Raw genomic sequence first — 23,057 nt, forward strand, 5'->3', positions numbered from 1 at the left:
ATGGCCTCCCTGCTCCTCTTCTGTGTGGCCTTTTGTCTCCTGCGAACAGGTGAGTTTGGAAAACAAATGGGGAAATAACTGCCTTAAATTTTCCAGGTTCTGGATTAAGCCTATCCCTAGAGATTGTAGCACGAGGACATTTACCAGTCTCTGTCTTCAGTTTCTGTCTTATTTCCCACAGGGTCCATGGATGCTGATATTACCCAGACCCCAAGGAATAGGATTGCAAAGACAGGAAAGACGATTATGCTGGAATGTTCTCAGACTAAGGGTCATGATAGAATGTACTGGTATCGACAAGACCCAGGACTGGGGCTACGGTTGATCTATTACTCCTTTGATGTCAAAGATATAAACAAAGGAGAGATCTCTGATGGATACAGTGTCTCTCGACAGACACAGGCTAACTTCTCCCTGTCCCTAGAGTTTGCCACCCCCAACCAGACAGCTCTTTACTTCTGTGCCACCAGTGATTTGCACAGTGCTTCACGGCCACCTGCTCTCTACACAGAAAGACAGACACATGGGTGAGTTGTTTGCTCTGAAGGGTACCTGGATATGGGTTGTGGGATGTGGGGTGTTTAGAGCTTTCAGTGGTCTTAGGTAGTGTGAGCTAAGGGCCACTTTGGATCAATGTCCCCAAGCCATGTGATGACTCTGAAACCACAGGCTACACTGAATCAATCTCCCCTGTCTATTTATTTTTCCTAGGGAGCTAGCCCAGTGGTGACCTTTCAGGAGAATGAACTTGAGCGTTTGACAGAAGCTCATGATTTTCAACAAGAGCATTTGTTATGAGCTGAATACAATGCAGTTTTTATAGTCCCTTTGCCATTATCTCCACCCACTTTGCAACATCCCACACTTTGTTCTGTTCCCACTGACAGCTCCTTTATCCTGTCTAACCTTTCTCTGCCCCAGTTCTTCCAAGCTCAGCTCCACCATTTAGCTCTATATTTGATTGCCTTTCTACTAAAAACAAAATAACTAGCTTGTTTTCTAAAACTTCACTGTAAGTAAATTTAATTATTAAGTCTGACTCAGAAGTTAAATTTCAAGTATCAGAGACTGTGATTTACAAAAGTAATTTTTCATCTACTACCCCACACTTTGATCTCTGCTGAGATTCATTTTAACCTGCAGGTGCAGATAGACTTACATTATTATCTGGATGTACTGAATTTCAAAAAATAAAATTCCCTGACCCCAGTATGAGGTCAAAGCTAGGAGCTTGGAAGTGCCCCTTTTTTTTTCCAGGCACTGGAATAGTCCCCTGGTTCCCCTGCAGAGGGGATTCTGTTAGGAGCCAGTGAGGCCCAGGCACAAAAATAATTGATCTAGGACTGACAGAGCTTGATGTAAAAGTCTTCCTGAGAATCAAGTTGATGTCTTCCTCATGGGTTTATCTTCTTGTCCCATAAGCTTCAATTATTTCAGCAAAAGAATCCACGGGACTTGGTGACTGTTCAGAAATGAATAATCCAACTTGTTCCCTTTTCTACCTGTTCTCATGTGAAAAGAATGTTACTCTTAGGGATTCTTTCTCATTTGCTTTCCATTTAAAAAACAGGTTTCTCCAGAGTTTTGTTTCCTGCTTTCTATGCACACCTCATCAAGTCTTAACAGGAATAATAATTCTTCCCTCACAAGCTATTAACTGTCCCAGTTAATTGTCTCCTGGACATTTCTGATAGATTTCCCCAGGATTTTTCCTTCTGCCCTTTTTCCTCAGTATACATATTTTTCCTCAACCTTCCCGTTCATTGTCATGACAACTTCTTTCATAGGTTCCTGCCTGGCAAATTCAACTATCTACTGGACACTTGCAGCTGGATGCTCCACAGGCGATTCAAACTCAGTTTATCCCTGAAATGAACTGTCTCTCCATCCTTGCACTTGCCCATTTTGGCCACACACTGTATTTCTATCTCAGTGATTGAACAGCCATTCTAGGTTCCTGATTTTTGCTATGCCTCATATTAAATCAGTTTCTAAATCTATTACTTCTATATCCCACATTGTCATAGTTTGTGTTCTCCAAAAGAAGATTTTGAGAGGGAAATTAGTGTGCAGGAAGGTTTGTGGAAACTGCCCTTGCAGTCCACGTGGGCAGAATGAAATTGGGCAGAGGGAAAAGTTGGGCTATGCCGTATCCTCAACAAAGTCCTTCACTGACCCCACAGGGAGCTCTGAGTCTTGATGGTCCTTTAGTGCCATCCCAAGGTGAGAGGGAAGATCTTATTCCCACTTTCCTTGTAACCACGTCATTATATGTGAGTTGCTCTGAGAAGCACTCATAAATTTGATGGGGAGGAAGCGTCTCTTTAGAACAAGGCCATTCACAGAGAGATGTCGGCATCACAGTTTCTAATACACACATATTCATCTGATTCAGTTACCCCTCTCCCTCCTCATTGCTTCTACCTCAGTGCAGACCCTCATCATTCATTGCCTAGAAATAAATGCAATGCCCTCTCCCTGGCTTACTAGCTTCTTACCCCTTTCCCTTACCCTATTTCTCACATTGCCACCAGCATGACCACTTATGACATTCCTCACACAACACACAAAGCCCTTCAGAAATGGTTCTCCAACTAAACATCTGGCCAAATTGGCCGAATTCACTCCAGCACTTTAGACTCTAGCTCAACTGAACTTTTTATATTTCCCTGAATATACCAGGCTGAATTGCACAGGTGTACCTTTGCCAAAGCTCTTTCCTTCATCTGAAATGAGCTTCTTTATTCCTTTTCTGTCAAAACTAATTTTTTTATTTCAACTTTTATTACAGATTAATGGGCACATGTTGTGCAGGTTTGTTACATGGGTAAATTGCGTGATGCTGAGACTTCAGGTCCCAACAATCCCATCACCCAGGCCATAAGCATAGAATCCAACAGGTGGTTGTTCAGCCCATGCCCTGCTCCCTCCTTCCCCCATCTAGTTAGCCCCAGTGTCTATGGTTTCTATCTTTACAATCATGTGTATTCAATGTTTAGCTCCCACTTAAAAGAGCATATAGTATTTGATTTTCTGTTCTTGCATTAATTGCTTAAGATAATGTCCTCCAGCTCCACCCATGTTGCATAAAGGGAATGATTTTGTTCTTTTATGGCTGCATGGTATTCCATGGTGTATATGTACCACATTTTCTTTATCCAGTGCACTGTTGATGGGTGCTTAGGTTGATTCAATGTCCTTGCTATTGTGAATAGTGCTGCAATGAACATAATGGGTACATGTGTCTTTATGGCAGAATAAATTATTTCCCTTTGGGTATATATCCAGTGGTGGGATTGCTGGGTCAAATGGTAGCTCCATTTTAAGTTCTTTGAGAAATCTCCAAACTGCTTTACACAGTGGCTGAACTGGTTTGCATTCCCACCAACAGTGTATAAGTGTTCCCTTTCCTCTGCAGCCTCACCAACATCTATTGTTTGAAATAAATCTTGAGTGCCTGGCTAATCCTCACATATCCTTTAATTCTCAAATCAAAGATGAGCTTATCTATAAGAGTTTTTCCAACTTCTGTAGACAAAGATTCAGCTTTTCTCTTGTGTGTGATAGTTGATGCATTTCAAAGTTATCATAGTTGTTATGTTCCTTCATATTTCTTTTAACTTTTATTTTAGGTTCATGGGGACATGTACAGGTTTGTTATAATAAACAGTTATGTGCAAAACTGTGATGCTGATCTCATTCTTTTTATGGCTGCATAGTATTCCATGATGCATATGTACCATATTTTCTTCATCCAGCTTACTGTTGATGGCCTTTTAGGTTGATTCCATGTCTTTGCTATTGTGAATAGTGCTGCAGTGAACATCTGTGTGCATGTGTCTTTATGACAGAATGATTTCTATTCTTTTGGGTATGTGCACAATAATGGGATTGCTGGGTCAAATGGAAGTTCTGTTTTAAGTTCTTTGAGGAATCACCATACTGCTTTCCATGATGGCTGAACTAATTTATACTCTCACCAGCAGCATATAAGCAATCCCTTTTCTCAGCAGCCTTGTAAGGATCTGTTATTTTTTGACTTTTGATAATAACCATTCTGCCTGGTGTGAGATGGTATCTCATTGTAGTTTTGATTTGCATTTCTCTAATGATTAGTGATGTTGAGCACTTCATATGCGTGTTGATCACATGTATACCTTTTGCTGAAAAGTGTCTGTTCATGCCGTTTGACCACTTTTTAATGGGGTTACCTGTTTTCTGCTTGTAAGTTTAAGTTCCTTATAGATTCTGGATATTAGACCTTTGATGCATACATAGTCTGCAAATATTTTCTCCCATTCTGTAGATTGTCTATTTACTCTGTTGATAGTTTCATTTGCTGTGCAGAAGCTCTTTAATTAGGTCTCATTTGTCAGTTTTTGATTTTGTTGAAATTGCTTTTGGTATCTTCATCATGAAATCTTTGTCAAGTCATATGATTAGGATGGTATAATATTTCCTAGGTTATCTTCCAGGGGCATTATAGCTTTAGGTTTATATTTAAGTCTTTAATCCATCTTGGGTTGATTTTTGTATATGGTATAAGGAAGGGATCTACTTCAATCTTTTGCATATGGCTAGCCAGTTATCCCCGGCACCATGTATTGAATAAGGAGTTCTTTCCCCATTGCTTTTTCTTGTCAGCTTTGTCAAAGACCAGATGGCTGTAGATATGTGGCATTATTTCCTGGCTCTCTATTCTATCCCATTGGTCTATATCTGTTTTTGTACAGTACACCATGCTGTTTTAGTTACTGTACCCTTGTAGTATAAGTTAAAGTTGGGTAACATGATGCCTCTGGCTTTGTTCTTTTTGCTTAGGATTGCCTTGGCTATTCAGGCTTTTTGGTTCCACATGAATTTTAAAATACTGTTTTTTCTAATTCTTTGAAAAATGTCATTAGTAGTTTGATAGGAATATTAGGTTGGTGCAAATGTATTTGCAGTTTTTGCATTGTTGAAATTTGCCATTTGATATTGAAATACATTCTTAAGTAAATGTGGTTATGTTATACATCATTTTAATGCACATTTTCACTTTATGTTTTTTGCTAATTACTTATTACTTGCTACTTATTTGGTATTTATTTTAGACTCTCCACATGGTGTTAGACAAAAAGCAGATTTGAGTGATTTTCTTATTCAAGTTCAAACTGAGTCATAAAGTGGCAGAGATAACTCGCAACATCAGCAATGCATCTGGCCCGGGAACTGCTAATGAACATACAGTACAGTGTTAGTTCCAGAAGTTTTTCAAAGGAGATGAGAGCCCTGAAGATGCAGAATATAGTGGCAGGTGATCAGAAGTTGACAATCACCAGTTGAGCGCAATCATCAAAACTGATCTTCTTACAACTGGGCGAGAAGTTGTCAAAGAACTCGAGGTTGACCATTTTACAGTTGCCCAGCATTTGAAACAAATTGGAAAGGTGAAAAATCTCGATAAGTGGGTGCCTCATGAAGTGAGCAAAACTTTTTTTAAATTGTCATTTTAAAGTGTCATCTCTTATTCTATGCAATAACAACGAACCATTTCTTGATCAGATTGTGACATGGAACGAAAAGTGAATTTTATATGACAACTGCCAACAATCATCTCAATGGTTGGCCCGAGAAGCTCCAAAGCACTTCCCAAAGCCAAACTTGCACCAAAAAAAGGTCATGGTTGTGGGCGGCAAGCCTCCCAGGTGCCGAGGCAAGAGACCGAGGACACGAGCTGCTCCAGTATAATAAAATATAAAATAAGAATAGTTATACCAGATATAGATCTTAGATATGATTATATATGAATATCATTAATCATTAGTTTGTAGCAATTACTCTTTATTCCAATATTATAATATTCCTCACTCTATAATCATAACCTAGGAAAAACCAGGCTATACAGAGATAGGAGCTGAGGAGACATAGTGAGAAGCGACCAGAAAAGAGTGCGAGCCTTCTGTTATTCCCAGACAGGGCCACCAGAGGGCTCCTTGGTCTAGCGGTAGTGTTAGCGTCAAAGAAAAACACCCGCTACTTATCTGACCAGGAAAGGGAGTCTCCCTTTCCCCGGGGGAGTTTAGAGAAGACTCTACTCCTCCACCTCTTGTGGAAGGCCTGACATGAGTCAGGCCCGCCCGCAGTTATCCGGAGGCCTGTCTCCCTGTGATGCTGTGCTTCAGTGGTCACGCTCCTAGTCCACCTTCATGTTCCATCTTGTACACCTGGCTCTGCTGTTTAGTTAGCAATAGCAAATTAGTGAAAGTACTGCAAGTCTCTGATAAGCAGAAATAATAGTGTAAGCTGTTTCTCTTTCTCCTCTCTCTCTCTGCCTCGGCTGCCAGGCAGGAAAGGGCCCCCTGTCCAGTGGATACATGACCCATGTGGTCTTACCTATCATTGGAGATGGCTCACACTCCTTATCCTGCCCCTTTGTCTTGTAGCCAATAAATATCAGCACAGCCTGGCATTCGGGGCCACTACCGGTCTCTGCGTCTTGGTGGTAGTGGTCCCCCGGGCCCAGCTGTCTTTTATCTCTTTGTCTTGTGTCTTTATTTCTATGCTCTCTCGTCTCTGCACACAAGGAGAAAACCCACCGACCCTGTGGGGCTGGACCCTACACATGGTCACTGTCTGGTGGTCTGCCGCCAGTGTGATCCACCACAGCTTTCTGAATCCCGGCACAACTATTACATCTGAGAAGTATCCTCAGCAAATTGATGAGATGCACCAAAAACTGCAATGCCTGCACCCGGCATTGGTCAACAGAAAGGGCCCAATTCTTGTCCACAACAACACCTGACCGCAGGTTACACAACCAATGCTTCAAAAGTTGAATAAATTGGGCTACAAACTTTTGCCTCATCTGCCATATTCACCTGACCTCTCACCAACCGACTACCACTTCTTCAAGCATCTTGTCAACTTTTTGCAGGGAAAATGCTTCCACAGCCAGCAAGATGCAGAAAATGCTTTCCAAGAGTTCATTGAATTCCAAAGCATAGATTTTTATGCTACAGGAATAAACAAACTCATTTCTCATTGGCAAAAAATGTGTTGATTGTAATGGTTCCTATTTTGATTAATAAAGATGTGCTTGAGCCTAGTTATAATGACTTAAAATTCACCAAAACCACAATTACTTTTGCACCAACCTAATACCATCGAATCTATATTGCTTTGGCCAGTATGGCCATTTTAATGATACTGATTCTTCCTATCCCTGTGCATAGAATGTTTTTCCATTTGTTTTTGTCATCTCTGATTTCTTTGAGCAGTGTTTGGTAATTCCTGTTGTAGAGATCTTTCACTTCTCTGGTTAGCTGTATTCCTAGATATTTGTTGTGTGTGGCAGTTATGAATGGAATTGTGTTCCTGGTTTGGCTCTCAGCTTGTATGTTTTTAGCGTATTGGAATTCCAGTTTTTAATGTTGATTTTGTATTTTAAAACTGCTGAAGTTGTTTATCAGATCAAGCAGCTTTTGGGCAAAGACTGTGGGGTTTTCTAGATATAGAATCCTGTCATCTGCAAATAGGGATAGTTTGACTTTCTCTCTTCCTATTTGGATGTCTATTTCTTCCTTCTGCCTGATTGCCCTGACCAGGAATCCCAGTACTATGTTGAATAGGAGTGGTGAAAGAGGGTATCTTTGTCTTGTGCTGGTTTTCTTTTTATACTGGCTCTTCACAAGGCTATATATTCTTTAGTTAAGAGTAGACATCTCGATGGACCAGTGACTATCACCCTATTAACCAGTCATGGGAGCACTGCCATGCATTTGGTATTTTAACTTTCAGGTATGCTATCACATCACAGAAGGCCTGGTCCCCTCCCCACCACCTGCAGCTGGACCTGTCTTTGATTCCTACCAATCACCTATATTAATTGCACCTAAATTCAATATTCCAACATGGCATAACTACCCTAAGGTGCTAATTAATTCATGCTTGAAAGACATAACAGTAATTAATAGACAAACACACACAACCACTCCCCTTATCGGACTTTTAAAATGAAAATCTGCAACCCCCCCCCCCCCGCCCGCCCCATCTCTGACTTCATCAACCCAGGAAAAAAGACACCTTGCCAAACTTCAAAAACAAGTAAGCCTTAATTCAACTCGGCCAGAGCCCAAAGTATTCGTATTTTAGCTTTGGGTATCCCCAACAGCTACCCCTCAACTAATGCAAATTTTTTTAGGAAACTAACCCCCCGCCAATCTAATTCTACTTTTACAACAATTATATCTAATATGCATGCCCATCCATTACTAAGCCCATACCCTAAATTTACACACCCCAAAAGGCATCATCTGTCACCTTGTACTACACCAACCACTTGGGAGTACTAACACCTACTCCACCAACTCCTGCTAACTCAACTTTAAATCCCTGAACCCTACAACTATGCATATTGCCTGTATCTTCTTCTATACTCCAATTTTGCACTTAACATATATACGGTTAATGTAGCTTAATTATTTAAAGCAAGACACTGAAAATGTCTAGATGGGCTTATACAGCCCCATAAACAGACAGGCTTGGTCCTGGCCTTTCTATTAACTCTTAGTAAGATTATACATGCAAGCATCCCCATCCCAGTGAAAGTACCTCTAAATCACCTTGATCAAAAGGAGTAAGTATCAAGCACGCACAAATGCAGCTCAGAACACTTTGCTCAGCCACACCCCCACAGGAAACAACCGTGATAGACCTTTAGCAATAAACAAAAGTTTAACTAAACTATACTAATATCTAGGTTGGTTAATTTCATGCCAGCCACCGCAGCCATACAATTAACCTGAGCTAATAGAACTCGGCATAGAGTGTTTTAGATCTATCTTTAATAAAGCTAAGCTTCATCTCAGTTGTATAAAACCCTAGCTGAAATAAAATAAACTATGAAGGAGGCTTTAATACTTCTGAAGACACAATAGCTAAGACCCAAACTGGGATTAGACACCCCACTAGGCTTAGCCCTAAACTCCAATAGTTAAATCAACAAAACTATTTGCCAGAACACTGCAAGCAATAGCTTAAAACTCAGAGGACTTGGCGGTGCTTTATAACCCTCTAGTGGAGCCTGTTCGATAATGCATAAATCCCGATTTACCTCACCACCTCTTGCTCAGCTTATATACCATCATCTTCAGCAAACCCTAGTAAAAGTCGCAAAGTAAGCACAATTATCTACATAAAAACGTTAGGTCGAGGTGTAGCCCATGAGGCGGTAAGAAATGAGCTACATTTTCTACACCCAGAAAATCTCATGACAACCCTTATGAAATCTAAGGGCTCAAGGAGGATTCAGCAGTATATTAAGAGCCAGAGTGCTTAATTGAATGAGGCCATCAAGCACGCACACAATGCCCGTCACCCTCCTGAAGTATTAATTTAGAGATTAGTTTAACTAAAACCCCTACATATTTATATACAGGAGACAAGTCGTAACATGGTAAGTGTACTGGAAACTGTACTTGGATGAACCAAGGTGTAGCTTAACACAAAGCATCTGGCTTACACCCAGAAGATTTCACCATAATTTGACCACCTTGTGCCAACTCTAGCCCTAAACTTAACTAATAGCGCTACCGAATAACCTTAATCAAACCATTTACCCAAACAAAAGTATAGGTGATAGAAATTTTACCCTGGTGCAATAGATATAGTACTGTAAGGTAAAGATGAAAAAGTTAACCAAGAATAAAATAGCAAAGATAGACCCTTATACCTTCTGCATAATGAATTAACTAGAAATAACTTTACATAGAGAACCAAAGCCAAGGCCCCCGAAACCAGACTAGCTACCCAAGAACAGCTAAAAGAACACACCCATCTATGTAGTAAAATAGTGGGGAGATTCATGAGTAGTGGTGATAAGCCTACCGAGCCTAGTGATAGCTGGTTGTCCAAGATAGAATCTTAGTTCAACTTTAAATTTACCTACAGAGCCACTTAATCCCCCTGTAAACTTAACTGTTAGTCTAAAGAGGGACAGCTCTTTAGACATTAGGAAACAACCTTCACGTAGAGAGTAAAAAACATTATCTCCATAGTCGGCCCAAAAGCAGCTATCAATTAAGAAAGCGTTCAAGCTCAACATCCAACCACTCTAAATTCTAATCACACCACTGAACTCCTAACACCACATTGGACTAATCTATTACTTTATGGATGCAATAATATAAGTAACATGAAATATTCTCCACTGCTAAAGCCTACATCAGACCAGAATAACCCACTGACAAATTAACAGCCTGATATTAATAAACAACTCAACAAATTTATTATTACCTATACTGTTAATCCAACATCGGCATGCTCTAAGGAAAGGTTAAAAAAAGTAAAAGGAACTCGGCAAATTGTACCCTGCCTGTTTACCAAAAACATCACCTCTAGCATTATCAGTATTAGAGGCACCACCTGCCAGTGACATATGTTCAATGACCATGGTACCCTGACCGTGCAAAGGTAACATAATCACTTGTTCCTTAAATAGGTACTTGTATGAATGGCCCCACGAGCGTTCAGCTGTCTCTTACTTCCAACCAGTGAAATTGACCTGCCCGTGAAGAGGCGAACATGAATATGTAAGATGAGAAGATCCCATGGAGCTTTAATTTATTAATGCAAACAAAGCTCAAATAAGCCCGCAGGCCTTAAGCTACTGTCCCTGCATTAAACATTTTGGTTGGGGTGACCTCGGAGCATAATTTAACCTCCAAGCAACCTATGCTAAGACTAAATCAGTTTAAGTGAATTACTATACATATATTGACCCAATAATTTGATCAACGGAACAAGTTATCCTAAGGATAACAGCGCAATCCTATTCTAGAGTCCATATCGACAATAGGGTTTATGACCTCGATGTTGGATCAGGACATCCTAATGGTGTAGCTGCTATCAAGGGTTTGTTTGTTCAATGATTAAAGTCCCACGTGATCTGAGTTCAGACCGGAGCAATCCAGGTCTGCTACATGTGTATTTAAGTCCTCCACACCTCCTATCTACAAGCCTTTTTAAAACAAAGAAAATATGTTTGGTTAAGAGAAGGCTGGAAATGAGAGAGGGGGTTTTACTGGACAAAAAATGTATGGAGACTTATGTAACAATTATTATCTGATATTAATATCTGATGGTAATACATAATTGATTGAGAACTAGGGTGGAGTGACATAATCCCAAACATACATGGGAGAATGTTCGGGGAAATCAAAGCTGTTTTTCTTAATGGAATCTAAGTCCTGAGAAAGAAGACATGCAAAGGAGGATGCATATATATAAAAATATATGAAATATTTGTTGTTTTAATTGTTAACACAAATTTATATACTCATATATTTAAGTGAGTCTAATTAGAATATTTAATAAGTTAAGCTTATGCCTGGAGTCCTATTTTTAGTATTACAGGCAAAGAGGCAGAGTTAGAAGGAAGGAGGGGAATGAATTATGCATGCTGTATTTGAGGGCCTTTGGAACTTCCAAATGCTGGTAGAGTACACAGTTGGCGCTCTGTATCAATGGGGTCCTCGTTTGCAGATTTAGTCAACCTCAGATGAAAAATATATTTTAAAAATTACAAAATAACATAACAAAAAAATACAAAATCTAAAACACTGAGGTATACCAACTATTTACATGGCATTTACATTGTATTAGCTATTATAAGTATTCTAGAGTTGATTTAAAGTATACAGGAGGATGTGCCTAGGTTATATGCAAATACCATGCCATTTTATATAAGAGGTTTAAGCATCAGTGGATTTAAACTAATCCCCCATGAATACTGAGGGACCACTGGGTTGAGAACATGGTGCTGAAGCTCATAAAAAGCCCTTGCTGTGGGATTCTGACATAAGACACTGCATAAAAGCTCAACACACATGCCCTATAGTCAGTGTCTGTGATTCTCTGGAATCAAACTCTATTCTGTGAAAACAGGAACCGTGATGGTACAGGCTATTCTTGGCATGGAAAATGAAACCTCAGAGGTAATTCTACTTCCATGTGGTCCCAGAGCCCTGAGCTGGGAGATGTTAATCACTCTTTGGGAAACCAGAACCCTCAGCCTTTCTCCCTTCTGCCTCGTCTGAAGACAGGTGAGTCCTTTGCCATAATATAAAGTCTTAATTTAGCATTGCCACATTCTGGTTCCAGATCTTTCCCTCCTGGCTGAATATTAAGACTGCATTTTGTCTCTTGTCTTTCTTGGTATCTCTTCCCTATGCAGACTTCATGGACACTGGAAGGACTACAAAGTCCTGAGAATCAAGAAGCCTCCGTTGAGAAAGGTGGTTTTACTAGAACAAAAATGTATAGAGATATATACAATAATTATATATCATAATGTCTGTCTCTGTAATTATTCACACTTAGCAATTCCCAGCACCTTCTCCAGAGGACTTCCCTAACTAAGTCAGAAAGGTAGTCTTTGGGGAAAGTGTTTTCATCAATAAAAGGCAAGCTATGCATGAGTTATTCCTGCACTGGGCAGCAAGGAGTGGATAGTTACCTCTGCCTTTGAGTTCCCCTTCATCTGACTAGGACCTGAGACTCTCTCATATCTACTTTCAAGCCCAGGTTGAGCACTTCTCTTCTTTCCTTTCTTTAGTTGCTTCTACTGTGAGGTATAGATTTTACATCCAGTCACTGCTGAAGACTTTCATCAACTCATCACTCATCCTTAAGTCATCTCACACTGAGAACAACTGGGAGCCTCCCGCTTTCCTGTTTCTTTAAAATTTGTCAGAATCTCCCCAAACCTCTAACACCTTTTTTTCAGCAGGGGGCAGTAAAATTCAATTCATTTTTTCTGTTCTCAGCACTTACTCTTAAGACCAGATTTCACAGTAAATTCTAAAGCCAAATCTCATTAATGATTTTATTGGTTACTTTTGTCTTAAAGGAGCCCCTGATAGGACAAGAGTATTTCAGGGTTTGGTAAATCAAAACTGTTATATTCCTTTGTGACACATGACAGAGGAAGAGTAAGCAGGGGCCCACATGTGTTACATGTAAATATATACAGACTTGAAGACATAGTGTTCAAATAGTAGAGATATAATCGTAAAAACCCAAACTCCATGTCAGCATCATGTGAACAAAAATTTTAGTAAATACCAACTGTAGATCTTAATGAACTAGGGAAAAGGAAGTGGACAAAGCTGGGAGAAATTCTGGAATTAATCTTTGTATCTCACAATCAAAACCAAAGACTTTTCTGTTAAGAAGAAATGGGGGAAAGGGCGGAGGGAGAATGGCACTTGGTTTAGACATTGTTTACTGCAGCAGCACCCAAACCATTTTTAGTAGTATTACCAAAGCTTGTATTGGATTGTATTTTCTGTTGTGTCATGATTGATGGTGCAATTAAAGGCAGATGGACTAAAATCATCCTAGGCAAAGGCTAAGTTGATTAAGCTGATAAAGCCTGAACACCAAGTCAGTGAAAAATGAGACTCAGAAAGTTATTATCACACAATAATAACACCATTCTGAGGACTCAGTAAATTCCAGTTACCGCTCCAAGCTCTTTACATGTGTCTATATAAATAGATTGCCTCATTTAACGCTCACAGGTTCTCCTGCTCCTTGTCTGATCAAGCCATGCTGTTCACTGGTTCCCTCTTCTGCATGTTCTTCTCTCTTGGGTTTGCAGAGTTCATTCCTGTTCATCCTTCAGAACTCAACTCAAATGCCACTTCCTTTCCCAACCTTTTTAATTGGGTAAAATCCTGCTATTATAGGCATTCAAAGCTATGTAGTTTTTATGTTCATAGCTTATAAAACAGTTGCAATGGAATGTTTTGTAAGAATATTAAAGACTTGAGTTAAGCAAAGCATCAAGCCTACTTTGGATGAGGGAAGTGAACAAAAATATTAGTCATTTGATGGGTTAAAAGGATATAGATGAAACTGTTTCAACAGGACGGCTGTGGGACCCAGGAAGTTTGCAGGGGCTGTGTCATCACACACACACAATGACTTTATCAAGAGCCTATCCTGCTTCCCCACTACTGGGAGACATCCTCTCTAGCCCCAACTGTGCCATGACTATCAGGCTCCTCCGCTACGTGGCCTTTTATTTTCTGGGGGCAGGTAAGTCATAGACACAGTTCATTCCAAAATCTAGAAGGAACAGTTCCTCTGTGTTGGGTTTGTGCCTGGCTGACCATCAAAGTCCATCGTGAACTCTGTTGCCAATTTTTGTCTCTTCCCATAGGCCTCATGAAAGCTGACATCTACCAGACCCCAAGATACCTTGTTATAGGGACAGGAAAGAAGATCACTCTGGAATGTTCTCAAACGATGGGCCATGACAAAATGTACTGGTATCAACAAGATCCAGGAATGGAACTACACCTCATCCACTATTCCTACGGGGTTAATTCCACAGAGAAGGGAGATCTTTCCTCTGAGTCAACAGTCTCCAGAATAAGGACAGAGCATTTTCCCCTGACCCTGGAGTCTGCCAGGCCCTCACATACCTCTCAGTACCTCTGTGCCAGCAGTGAATACACAGTGCTACATGGATACTGACACTCCACACAGAAAGGGTCGCCTCTAAGGTGAGGACATCTTGACTTCAGAAACCTCATCTTAAACTACAGAAACCCCTGCAAATCTTCCCAGACTCCTCAGCCTTGAGGGACAAGTGTGCTTTAAGTAACAGTCTGGACTAAAGACTATCTCTGGCTAAGTCTCTAACAAGCTGAGAAATGACCCAGCCCCACAGTCATCCTAGCTGACTTCCTCCTTACATCTAGTTGTTGTTGTTCAATTGAGCTTGCACAAATTTTATCCTTCAAGATAAATGTGATAATATTTGACAGTTACCTTACGGCTAGCTGAAGAAAGTCTTTGTCAGCTAAGAAACAGGAAAAGGATCCTTTGACTTTCTGCACAGCCTGTCTTTATCTCTGGTTCATGGGTCCTTCCTCATGTTAAACTTGTTCCTTCATACACAGCCACACAAGTCCCTGCCCTTTCCTGACCCCAGTCCTGCACCTCACGACTTCAGTTCCTCAATCTATGACTTTGAACTTGGAATAAAATTTTATTTTCACTTGAAATAAGTGATTAATTATTATTTTCACTAATGTCCCTCTAAATAAATGTAATTTTAGCTAAATCTGCATGAGGCCTAAGGAAGAGAAAAGGCTCCAACTTTGGCAAAGAATAGTCTTTAACAATGTCCCTGGATTCAGCCCTAAATCTCTTTGGAGACTACTCTTACCATTGGAAGACTATCCCATGGCTAGGTGATTCTTCTGTCTTGGATATGCTGGATCTCAGGGAAGTGTTCTCTATCCACATGAGATCAGACCTGGGACCCTGAATAGATTTATTTTTCACAAAAGTAATAGACTGCTGTGGGGCCCTGGGTGCTGAGCTCAGATGTGAAATCTCTGTTTTGAGGTTACCAAAAAGTAAAGTCACAGAGTCTCTGTCCTGGTTTTGCCTCCTTAAAAAGTAGCTTTAATATGTTAGAAAAGAATCTAGAAAACATAATACATATTTTATTGTAAAACTCATTTCTTGTTCATTCTTCTTTTCTGTTTGTTTTCTGCAATACTAGCCATTCCTTGCTCTTCTTTGTGGGCCCTTTCTATTCCTGTTTTCCTTATTTTGACCTTATTTCTGGACTTTTTGTTCTTTTCCTCTTAACCTGTACATACATCTTAGACAATATCATCCGATCTATTACTTGAAGTATATGTCTCACTAGTTTCAAACTTATTCTCTAGCTGCCTACTAGATATATCCACCTCTATATTTCATAGGATCCTCAACTCAACTTGTCCCCAATAGAGTTCATCATCCTCCCAACAGCATATCCTCTTTCGGAGACGCCATCATCTTGGGAGGCTCATCTCCAGTGGTCACGTGTCCTTAGCAAACACCTAGAAGATTAAAAACCCCTCCTTACTGAACTCTTAGCCTCCTGCCTTATCCTTCTGGCCTTCTTGCAAAAGTGATATGCATCAGAGAGTTGACCCTCTGTATTCATGAGTTCCACATCCCTGGATTCAACCAAACACAGATCAAAAATATTTTTTTCAAAAGTTGTGTCTATACTGAACACATACAGACTTTTTTCGTTGTCATTATTCTAAACAATACAGTATAACAACTATTTACATAACATTGCATTGTATTTGGTACTATGAATTATTTACAGATGACTTAAAGTATATGGGAGTATATGCATAGATTATATGTAAATACTATACCATTTTTTATCAGGGACTTGCGCATTTGTAGATTTTGTTATCCTTGGGAGGTCTTGGAACCAATTCCCCAAGATGCTGAGGGATAACTGTAGACAAATGTGATCATGCTACTGGATACCCTCACCATTTCTCCATGCTTCTCCTTCACATTCAAGATAAAATTTAAATGTATTCACCTGGCTTAATGGTATTTTGTGATCTGGACTCCAGAAATTAGCTTATCTTGAACACCTTATCCTAGCTATTTTTCATCCTGGCAATCCTGAACTTCTGACCATTTTCTATAGTCCATGTTCTCTTACCCATCTGAGACCCTGTACCTGCTGTCCCTCTATCTCTGAAGTCCACACTTCTTGTCTACAGGGCTGACGCCTACTCCAGCATCTCATTAATCACTACGCTAACACAAGAAGTCTTCAACTGCTTCAGTTCTCAAAAGAAGTGAAAAGCAGACACTTCTCAAAAGAAGACATTTATGCAGCCAACAGACACATGAAAAAATGCTCATCATCACTGGTCGTCAGAGAAATGCAAATCAAAACCACAATGAGATACCATCTCACACCAGTTAGAATGGCCATCACTAAAAAGTCAGGAAACAACAGGTGCTGGAGAGGATGTGGAGAAATAGGAACGCTTCTACACTGTTGGTGGGAATGTAAACTAGTTCAACAATTGTGGAAGACAGTGTGGCGATTCCTCAAGGATCTAGAACTAGATATACCATTTGAACCAGTGATCCCATTCCTGGGTATATACCCAAAGGATTATAAATCATGCTACTATAAAGACACATGCACACGTATGTTTACTGCGGCAGTATTCACAATAGCAAAGACTTGGAAGCAACCCAAATGTCCATCAATGATAGACTGGATTAAGAAAATGTGGCAAATATACACCATGGAATACTAAGCAGCCATAAAAAAGGATGAGTTCATGTCCTTTGTAGAGACATGGATGCAGCTGGAAACCATCATTCTGAGCAAACTATCACAAGGACAGAAAACCAAACACCGTATGTTCTCACTCATAGGTGGGAATTGAACAATGAGAACACTTGGACACAGGGCAGAGAACATCACACAATGGGGCCTGTCGTGGGGTGGGGGGAGTGGGGAGGGATAGCATTAAGAGAAATACCTAATGTAAATGACGAGTTAATGGGTGCAGCAAACCAACATGGCACATGTATCCATATGTAACAAACTTGCATGTTGTGCATATGTATCCTAGAACTTAAAGTATAATAATAAAATAAAAATAAATAAATAAATCTTTGTGAAGTTATAAACTTTTATTTGGTAGGTATCTAGAAGTGGAATTACTGAGTCATAGGATAAGGGTATAATAAATTAAAAACAAAACCAAAACTTGTAAAATATTTTCAGAATTGGCTATTTCATTTTACATTTCTATCATCAATGTGTGAGGTTCCAGTTTTTTCACATCCTCTCCAACACTTGGTCCTTTTTAATAGCCATCATTCTGGCAAATGTGTAGTGTCATCTCACTGTGGTTTTTAAATTTTGTTTCTCTAATAACTAATGATATTGAGCATCTTTTTGTTTGGTTATTGGTTATTCCTATATGACCTCTGATGACATACCTATTCAAATCCTTTACTCATTTTAATTGGACAGTTTGTCTTTTTGTTATACTAAGTTTTAACTGTCCCTTATCAGACATATGACTTTCAAAAATTTTTCCTGCTCTGTGATTTGTCTTCTCATTTTCTTAACAGGTCACTTTGAAGATAAACCATTTTTTATTTTGATGAGGTCCAATTTTTCAATTTATCTTTTATGAATTATGCTTTTCCTGTTACTTCTAAGAAATAACTAAGCCAAAGTCATTTTTTTCTGTCTTCTTCTAGAAGTTTCATAGTTTTTGCTCTTATATTTGGTGTACACCATGTTCTGAGTTAATTTTGGGGTATGGTGTGAGGTAATGATCCAAGAGCATTATTAATAGTATTAGTATTTTTGCATAGTGTAATTTCTGCACTATTTGTTGAAAATACTATTTCGTCATTAAACTGACTTTACACCATATTCAAAAATGAGTTAACCATAGTGGATGGGTTTATTTCTGATCTTTGTTGATCTTATGTTAATACCACACTCTGTTGATTATTGCAGCTTTATCATATGTTTTTAAATTGGCTAGTGTAAGTCTTTTAACTGTGTTTTTCTTTTTCAAAATTGCCTTGACTATTCAAGTCTTTGTATCACCATATAGGTTTAGGATCAGCTAGTCAATCTCTACAAAAGGTACTACTAGAATTTTGAGAAGGATTGCCGTGTACTTATTGATAAATTTGGAGATAATTTCTATCTTAACAATACTGAGTCCTCCATGATCATGGAATGCTTTTTCCATTCTTTTAGATCTTTCAAAATTTATCTAAACATTTTATATTTTTTCCATGTATAGGTCTTATATTTCTGTTTAGTATATTACAAAGTGCTATTTTCTATAATGCAACTATAAAAATATTTTTCTTAATTTCACTTTTGGATTATTTCTACTATTAGAACACATATGATTTTTGCTATACATACTGTATCCTGAAATCTTGCTAAATGGATTTGTTAGTTCTAGAAGTTTCTTTGTAGATTTCGTAGGAGTTTTTTTTTTTTTTTTGCATACAGGATCATGTAGTCTGAGATTAAAAAGAATTTTACTTTTTCCTTTCCAACCTGGATGCCTTTTATTGCAATTTCTTATCTGACTGTACTGTCTGACATCTCTAGTGCAATGTTGAATAAAAGTAGTGAAAACAGACATTGTTACTTTGCTACCAATATTATAGGCAAAGCATTCAGTCTTTTCAAGCTTTCATGTTTAAGGAGAGTGTTTATTTCTTTCATGCTGTTAATCAGAATGAGAAAGTTCAATCTGTTCATAATTTGTTGAGATTTTATTATGATTGGGTACAGGTTATTTTGTCAAATTTATTTTATTGCATACATTGAGATAATAATCTGATATGTTTTTATTCTATTAATATGGTATATTACATTAGTTGATTTTGGATGTCCAGCCAATCTTGCACTGGTGGGATAAATCCCACTTGGTCATAGTATATAATATTTTCATATATTGCTAAATGAGGTTTGCTAATATTTTATGGAGACCACAGACATACTAGTTTGTAGTTTTCTTGTGATTCCTTTTTATTTAGTATCAAAGTAATTCTGACCTGTTAGGCTGAATTAGGAAATTGTGGACTGAACTGGGGTGAATTTAGGAATAATCTCTTATTCTTTATTTTGTGAAAGTTTTTTTTTTTCTTGTAGGAGTGGTATTATTATTTAAATATTTGATGGAATTTACCAGTAAAGTCAGCTAGTCTGGAGCTTTTCTCTGTGACATGGAGTGACAAACTATTGCTCACACGTAAAAGTCAAGCTATGGCTTATATTTGTATGATTCATAAACTAAGAATAAATTTTATCCTTTTAAAGTGTTAAAAGACGGAAGAGGAGGAATAGGAGAAAAAGAACTGACAGAGGTTGTACATGGCCCAAAATCTTTACCATCTAGCTCCTTACTGAAAAATTTTGCTGACCTCTGCTCTATATGGTGTTATTTACTAAAATATTTCTTCACTTGTAACATGTCTATCCAGACATGTGGCTTTCTTTTTTTCTCAAGTTACTCTTATGTCTTTCTAGGAATATGTCTGCTTCATCCAAGTTGTCAAATTCATTGACATAGTGTTGTTCATGACATTTCCATATATTTCTATAGGGTTAGTAACTGTATTCTTCATTTTCACTCCTGACTTTGCAATTTCTATTTTCTTGCTTTTTATCTTGTTCAGTCTGACTAAAGCGTTATCAATTTTATAGCGTTTCAAGTAACCAGTTGTAGTTCCATTGATTTTCTCTATTATTTTTCTATTCTCTATTGAATTGATTTTTAATTTGATCTTTTTGTTTTTTGTTTTTTTTCCTGAAACGGAGTCTTACTCTTACGTCCAGGCTGGAGTACAGTGGTGTGCAAGCTCCGCCTCCCAGGTTCACGCCATTCTCCTGCCTCAGCCACGGAGTAGCTGGGACTACAGGCGCCTGCCACCATGCCTGGCTAATTTTTTTTTTTTTTTTTTTTTTTTTTTAGTAGAGACGGGGTTTCACCATGTTAGCCAGGATGATCTCGATCTCCTGACCTCGTGATCCGCCCGCCTCAGCCTCCCAAAGTGCTGGGATTACAGGCATGAGCCACCGTGCCTGGCCTAATTTGATCATTGTTATTTCTTCCTTATGTTTACTTTTGGTTGACTTTTCTCTTATTTTTCCAGTGTCTTCAGGTAGAAGTTTAGATTATGATGGAAACTTTTGTAGTTGTTTTCCTAATGTAGTTATTTAAAGCTGTACATTTCCCTCTAATCATGGCTGCATTCCATGTACACTGATATATTTTTAGTTTTTTAGTTAAAAGAATAATTTCTCTAAAAATTCCTTCTGAAGCCCATGAGTTATTTAAGAGTGTGATGTTTAATCTCCAAATATTTGTGATTTTTCCAGCTTCTTTCTGTTGCTTATTTCTAATTAAATCCCTCTGTGATGAGAGAATATACTTTGAATTATTTTAATCCTCCTATCTGTATGTTATTATATAATACATAATCTATATGGGGAAATACTCTATGAGCACTTGAAAAAGTGTACATTCTGCTGTTGCTGAATAGTGTGTTCTAAAATCGTCAATTAGGTCAAATAGTTTAGTAGTGTTTTTCAGGTCTTTTTACCCGTATTTACTTTCTGTCTAGTTGATGTGATCAATTTTTCAGACTGGAGGATTTAAGCCACCAACTATAATTTTGGTATGTTTATTTTTGCTTCATATCTGTCATTTTTACTTTATGTACTTTGGGACTCTGTTGTTAGGGCCCAGGAGTTACTCCACAATGCTGTACAGGCACATGCTTTCTATGCTAAAAGTAACTAAACTTAGAGATTTGTGGGTACCATCAAGCATACCCATATATATAAAATTGGAGTCTCAGAAAGAGAGAAGTGAGAGAAAGATAAAAAATAATGGCCACAAACTTCTCAAATTTGTTGAAAAACATTAATCAAAAGAACCTAGAAACTTAACATCTCTCAAACACAGTAAACACAAAGATATCTATGTCTAGATACATTATAGGTAAACTTCAGAAAGCCAAAATCCACAAATAATGTATTGAAATCAATATATTTCCTCAACAAGAGAAAAATGACTCATCATTTGAAAGAGAAGAGCAATACAATTAACCTGACTTTAAATCAGAAGTCATCGTTTCTGACTTTAAATCAGAAACAATGGAGATCAGAAGATAATGGAGAGGCACTGAAAGAAAAAAAATTCCACCAAAAATTCTGTATCCAGCAAAACTATCCTCTATAAATGAAAATGAAACAAAGACATTCCCAGATAAACAAAGGCTACAGAATTGTGTGGTTAGCAGACCTATCTTACAAGAAATATTAAAGGAAGTCATCTGGCTGAGAGAAAATGACATTATTAGTAACTAAAATCCAAGTAAGAAATTAAAAGCACCTTAAAGGATAAATATATGTGTGAATAAATACAAAAAATACATATGCACAAACACACATAGAAGGAATATATATTTTATGTTTTTATATCATTTGATATACATATATAGGTTGAAACTTTAATCATTATGAAGTGTTTTTCTCTAATAATATTTTTTGCTTTAAAATGTATTTCTCTGATATTAATATAGCCACTCAAGCTTTTATGGTTACTAATATGACATATGCTTTTCCATACTTTACTTTCAATATGTTTGTGTCTTTAAATCTAAAGTGATTTTCCCATAGTCCGAAAATAGTTGGATTTTGGTCTTTCTATTTTACAACATAAAATCAACTCAAAATAAATTAAAGACATAAGCATAAGACCTGAAATTTTAAAAATACTATTAGAAAACATAGGAGAAAAGTTTCTTAAAACTGGTCTTGGCAAATAATTTTTAGATATTACTGCAAAATCACAGGCAACAAAAACCAAAATAGACAAGTGTGATTACATCAAACTAAAAAGCTTCTGCACAGGAAAGGAAAGGAAATAATCAACAGAGTAAAAAGACAAGCTACAAAATGGGAGAAAATATTTGCAAACTACACATCTGAAAAAGGATTAATATCCAAACTATATAAGAAATTCAAACAACTCATTAGCAAGAAAACAACCCAATTAACATATAGCCAAATGACCTGAATAGACATTTCTCAAGAGAAAGCATACAAATGAAGAAATGTTTATCATCGCTAATTATCAGAGAAATATAAACTAAAGCCACAATGAGATATCACTTCACAACTGTTACACTGGCTAATACTACAAAGACAAAAGATAACAAGCATTGATAAGGATGCGCAGAAAAGGGAATCATGTACATTGTTGGTAGAAATGTGTGATGGTTAATATTGAGTGTCAACTTGGTTGGACTAAAGAATGCAGAGTATTGTTCCTGGGTGTGTCTGTGATGGTGTTGCCAAAGGAGATTAACGTTTGAATCAGTGGACTGGGAAAGGAAGACCACCCTCAATCTGGGTGGGCACAATCTAATCAGCTGCCAGCACAGCTAGAATAAAAGCAGACAGAAGAATGTGGAAGGAGTAGACTGGCTAAATCTTCTGGCCTTCATCTTTCTCCCATGCTGGATGCTTCCTGCTCTCAAACGTCGGATTCCAAGTTCTTCAGTTTTTGGACTCTTGGACTTAAACCAGTGATGTGCCAGGGGCTCTTGGGCCTTCGGCCACAGACTGAAGGCTGCACTCTCAACTTTCCTACTTTTGATGTTTTGGGACTCAGACTGGC

The 23,057-nt window shown here is 38.2% G+C and overlaps 2 gene segments (V, D, J or C); both read left to right on the forward strand.

The window, feature by feature from the left end:
• Window positions 1–23,057, forward strand: part of LOC116814448 (T cell receptor beta variable 24-1-like) — a 58,267-nt gene continuing 35,210 nt past the window's right edge. Inside the window, 2 exon segments of the V gene segment in view lie at window positions 1–49; window positions 182–527. Coding sequence covers window positions 1–49; window positions 182–527 — 395 coding nt within the window.
• LOC131381143 (T cell receptor beta variable 25-1-like) lies at window positions 12,019–14,708 on the forward strand. The segment is given in 4 exon segments: window positions 12,019–12,083; window positions 12,215–12,275; window positions 13,912–14,082; window positions 14,207–14,708. Coding segments are annotated over 2 exon segments (435 nt in total).

Source organism: Hylobates moloch, unplaced genomic scaffold (assembly GCF_009828535.3).
Source record: "Hylobates moloch isolate HMO894 unplaced genomic scaffold, HMol_V3 SCAFFOLD_1, whole genome shotgun sequence".
In the NCBI taxonomy this organism is placed as follows: Eukaryota; Metazoa; Chordata; class Mammalia; order Primates; family Hylobatidae; genus Hylobates; species Hylobates moloch.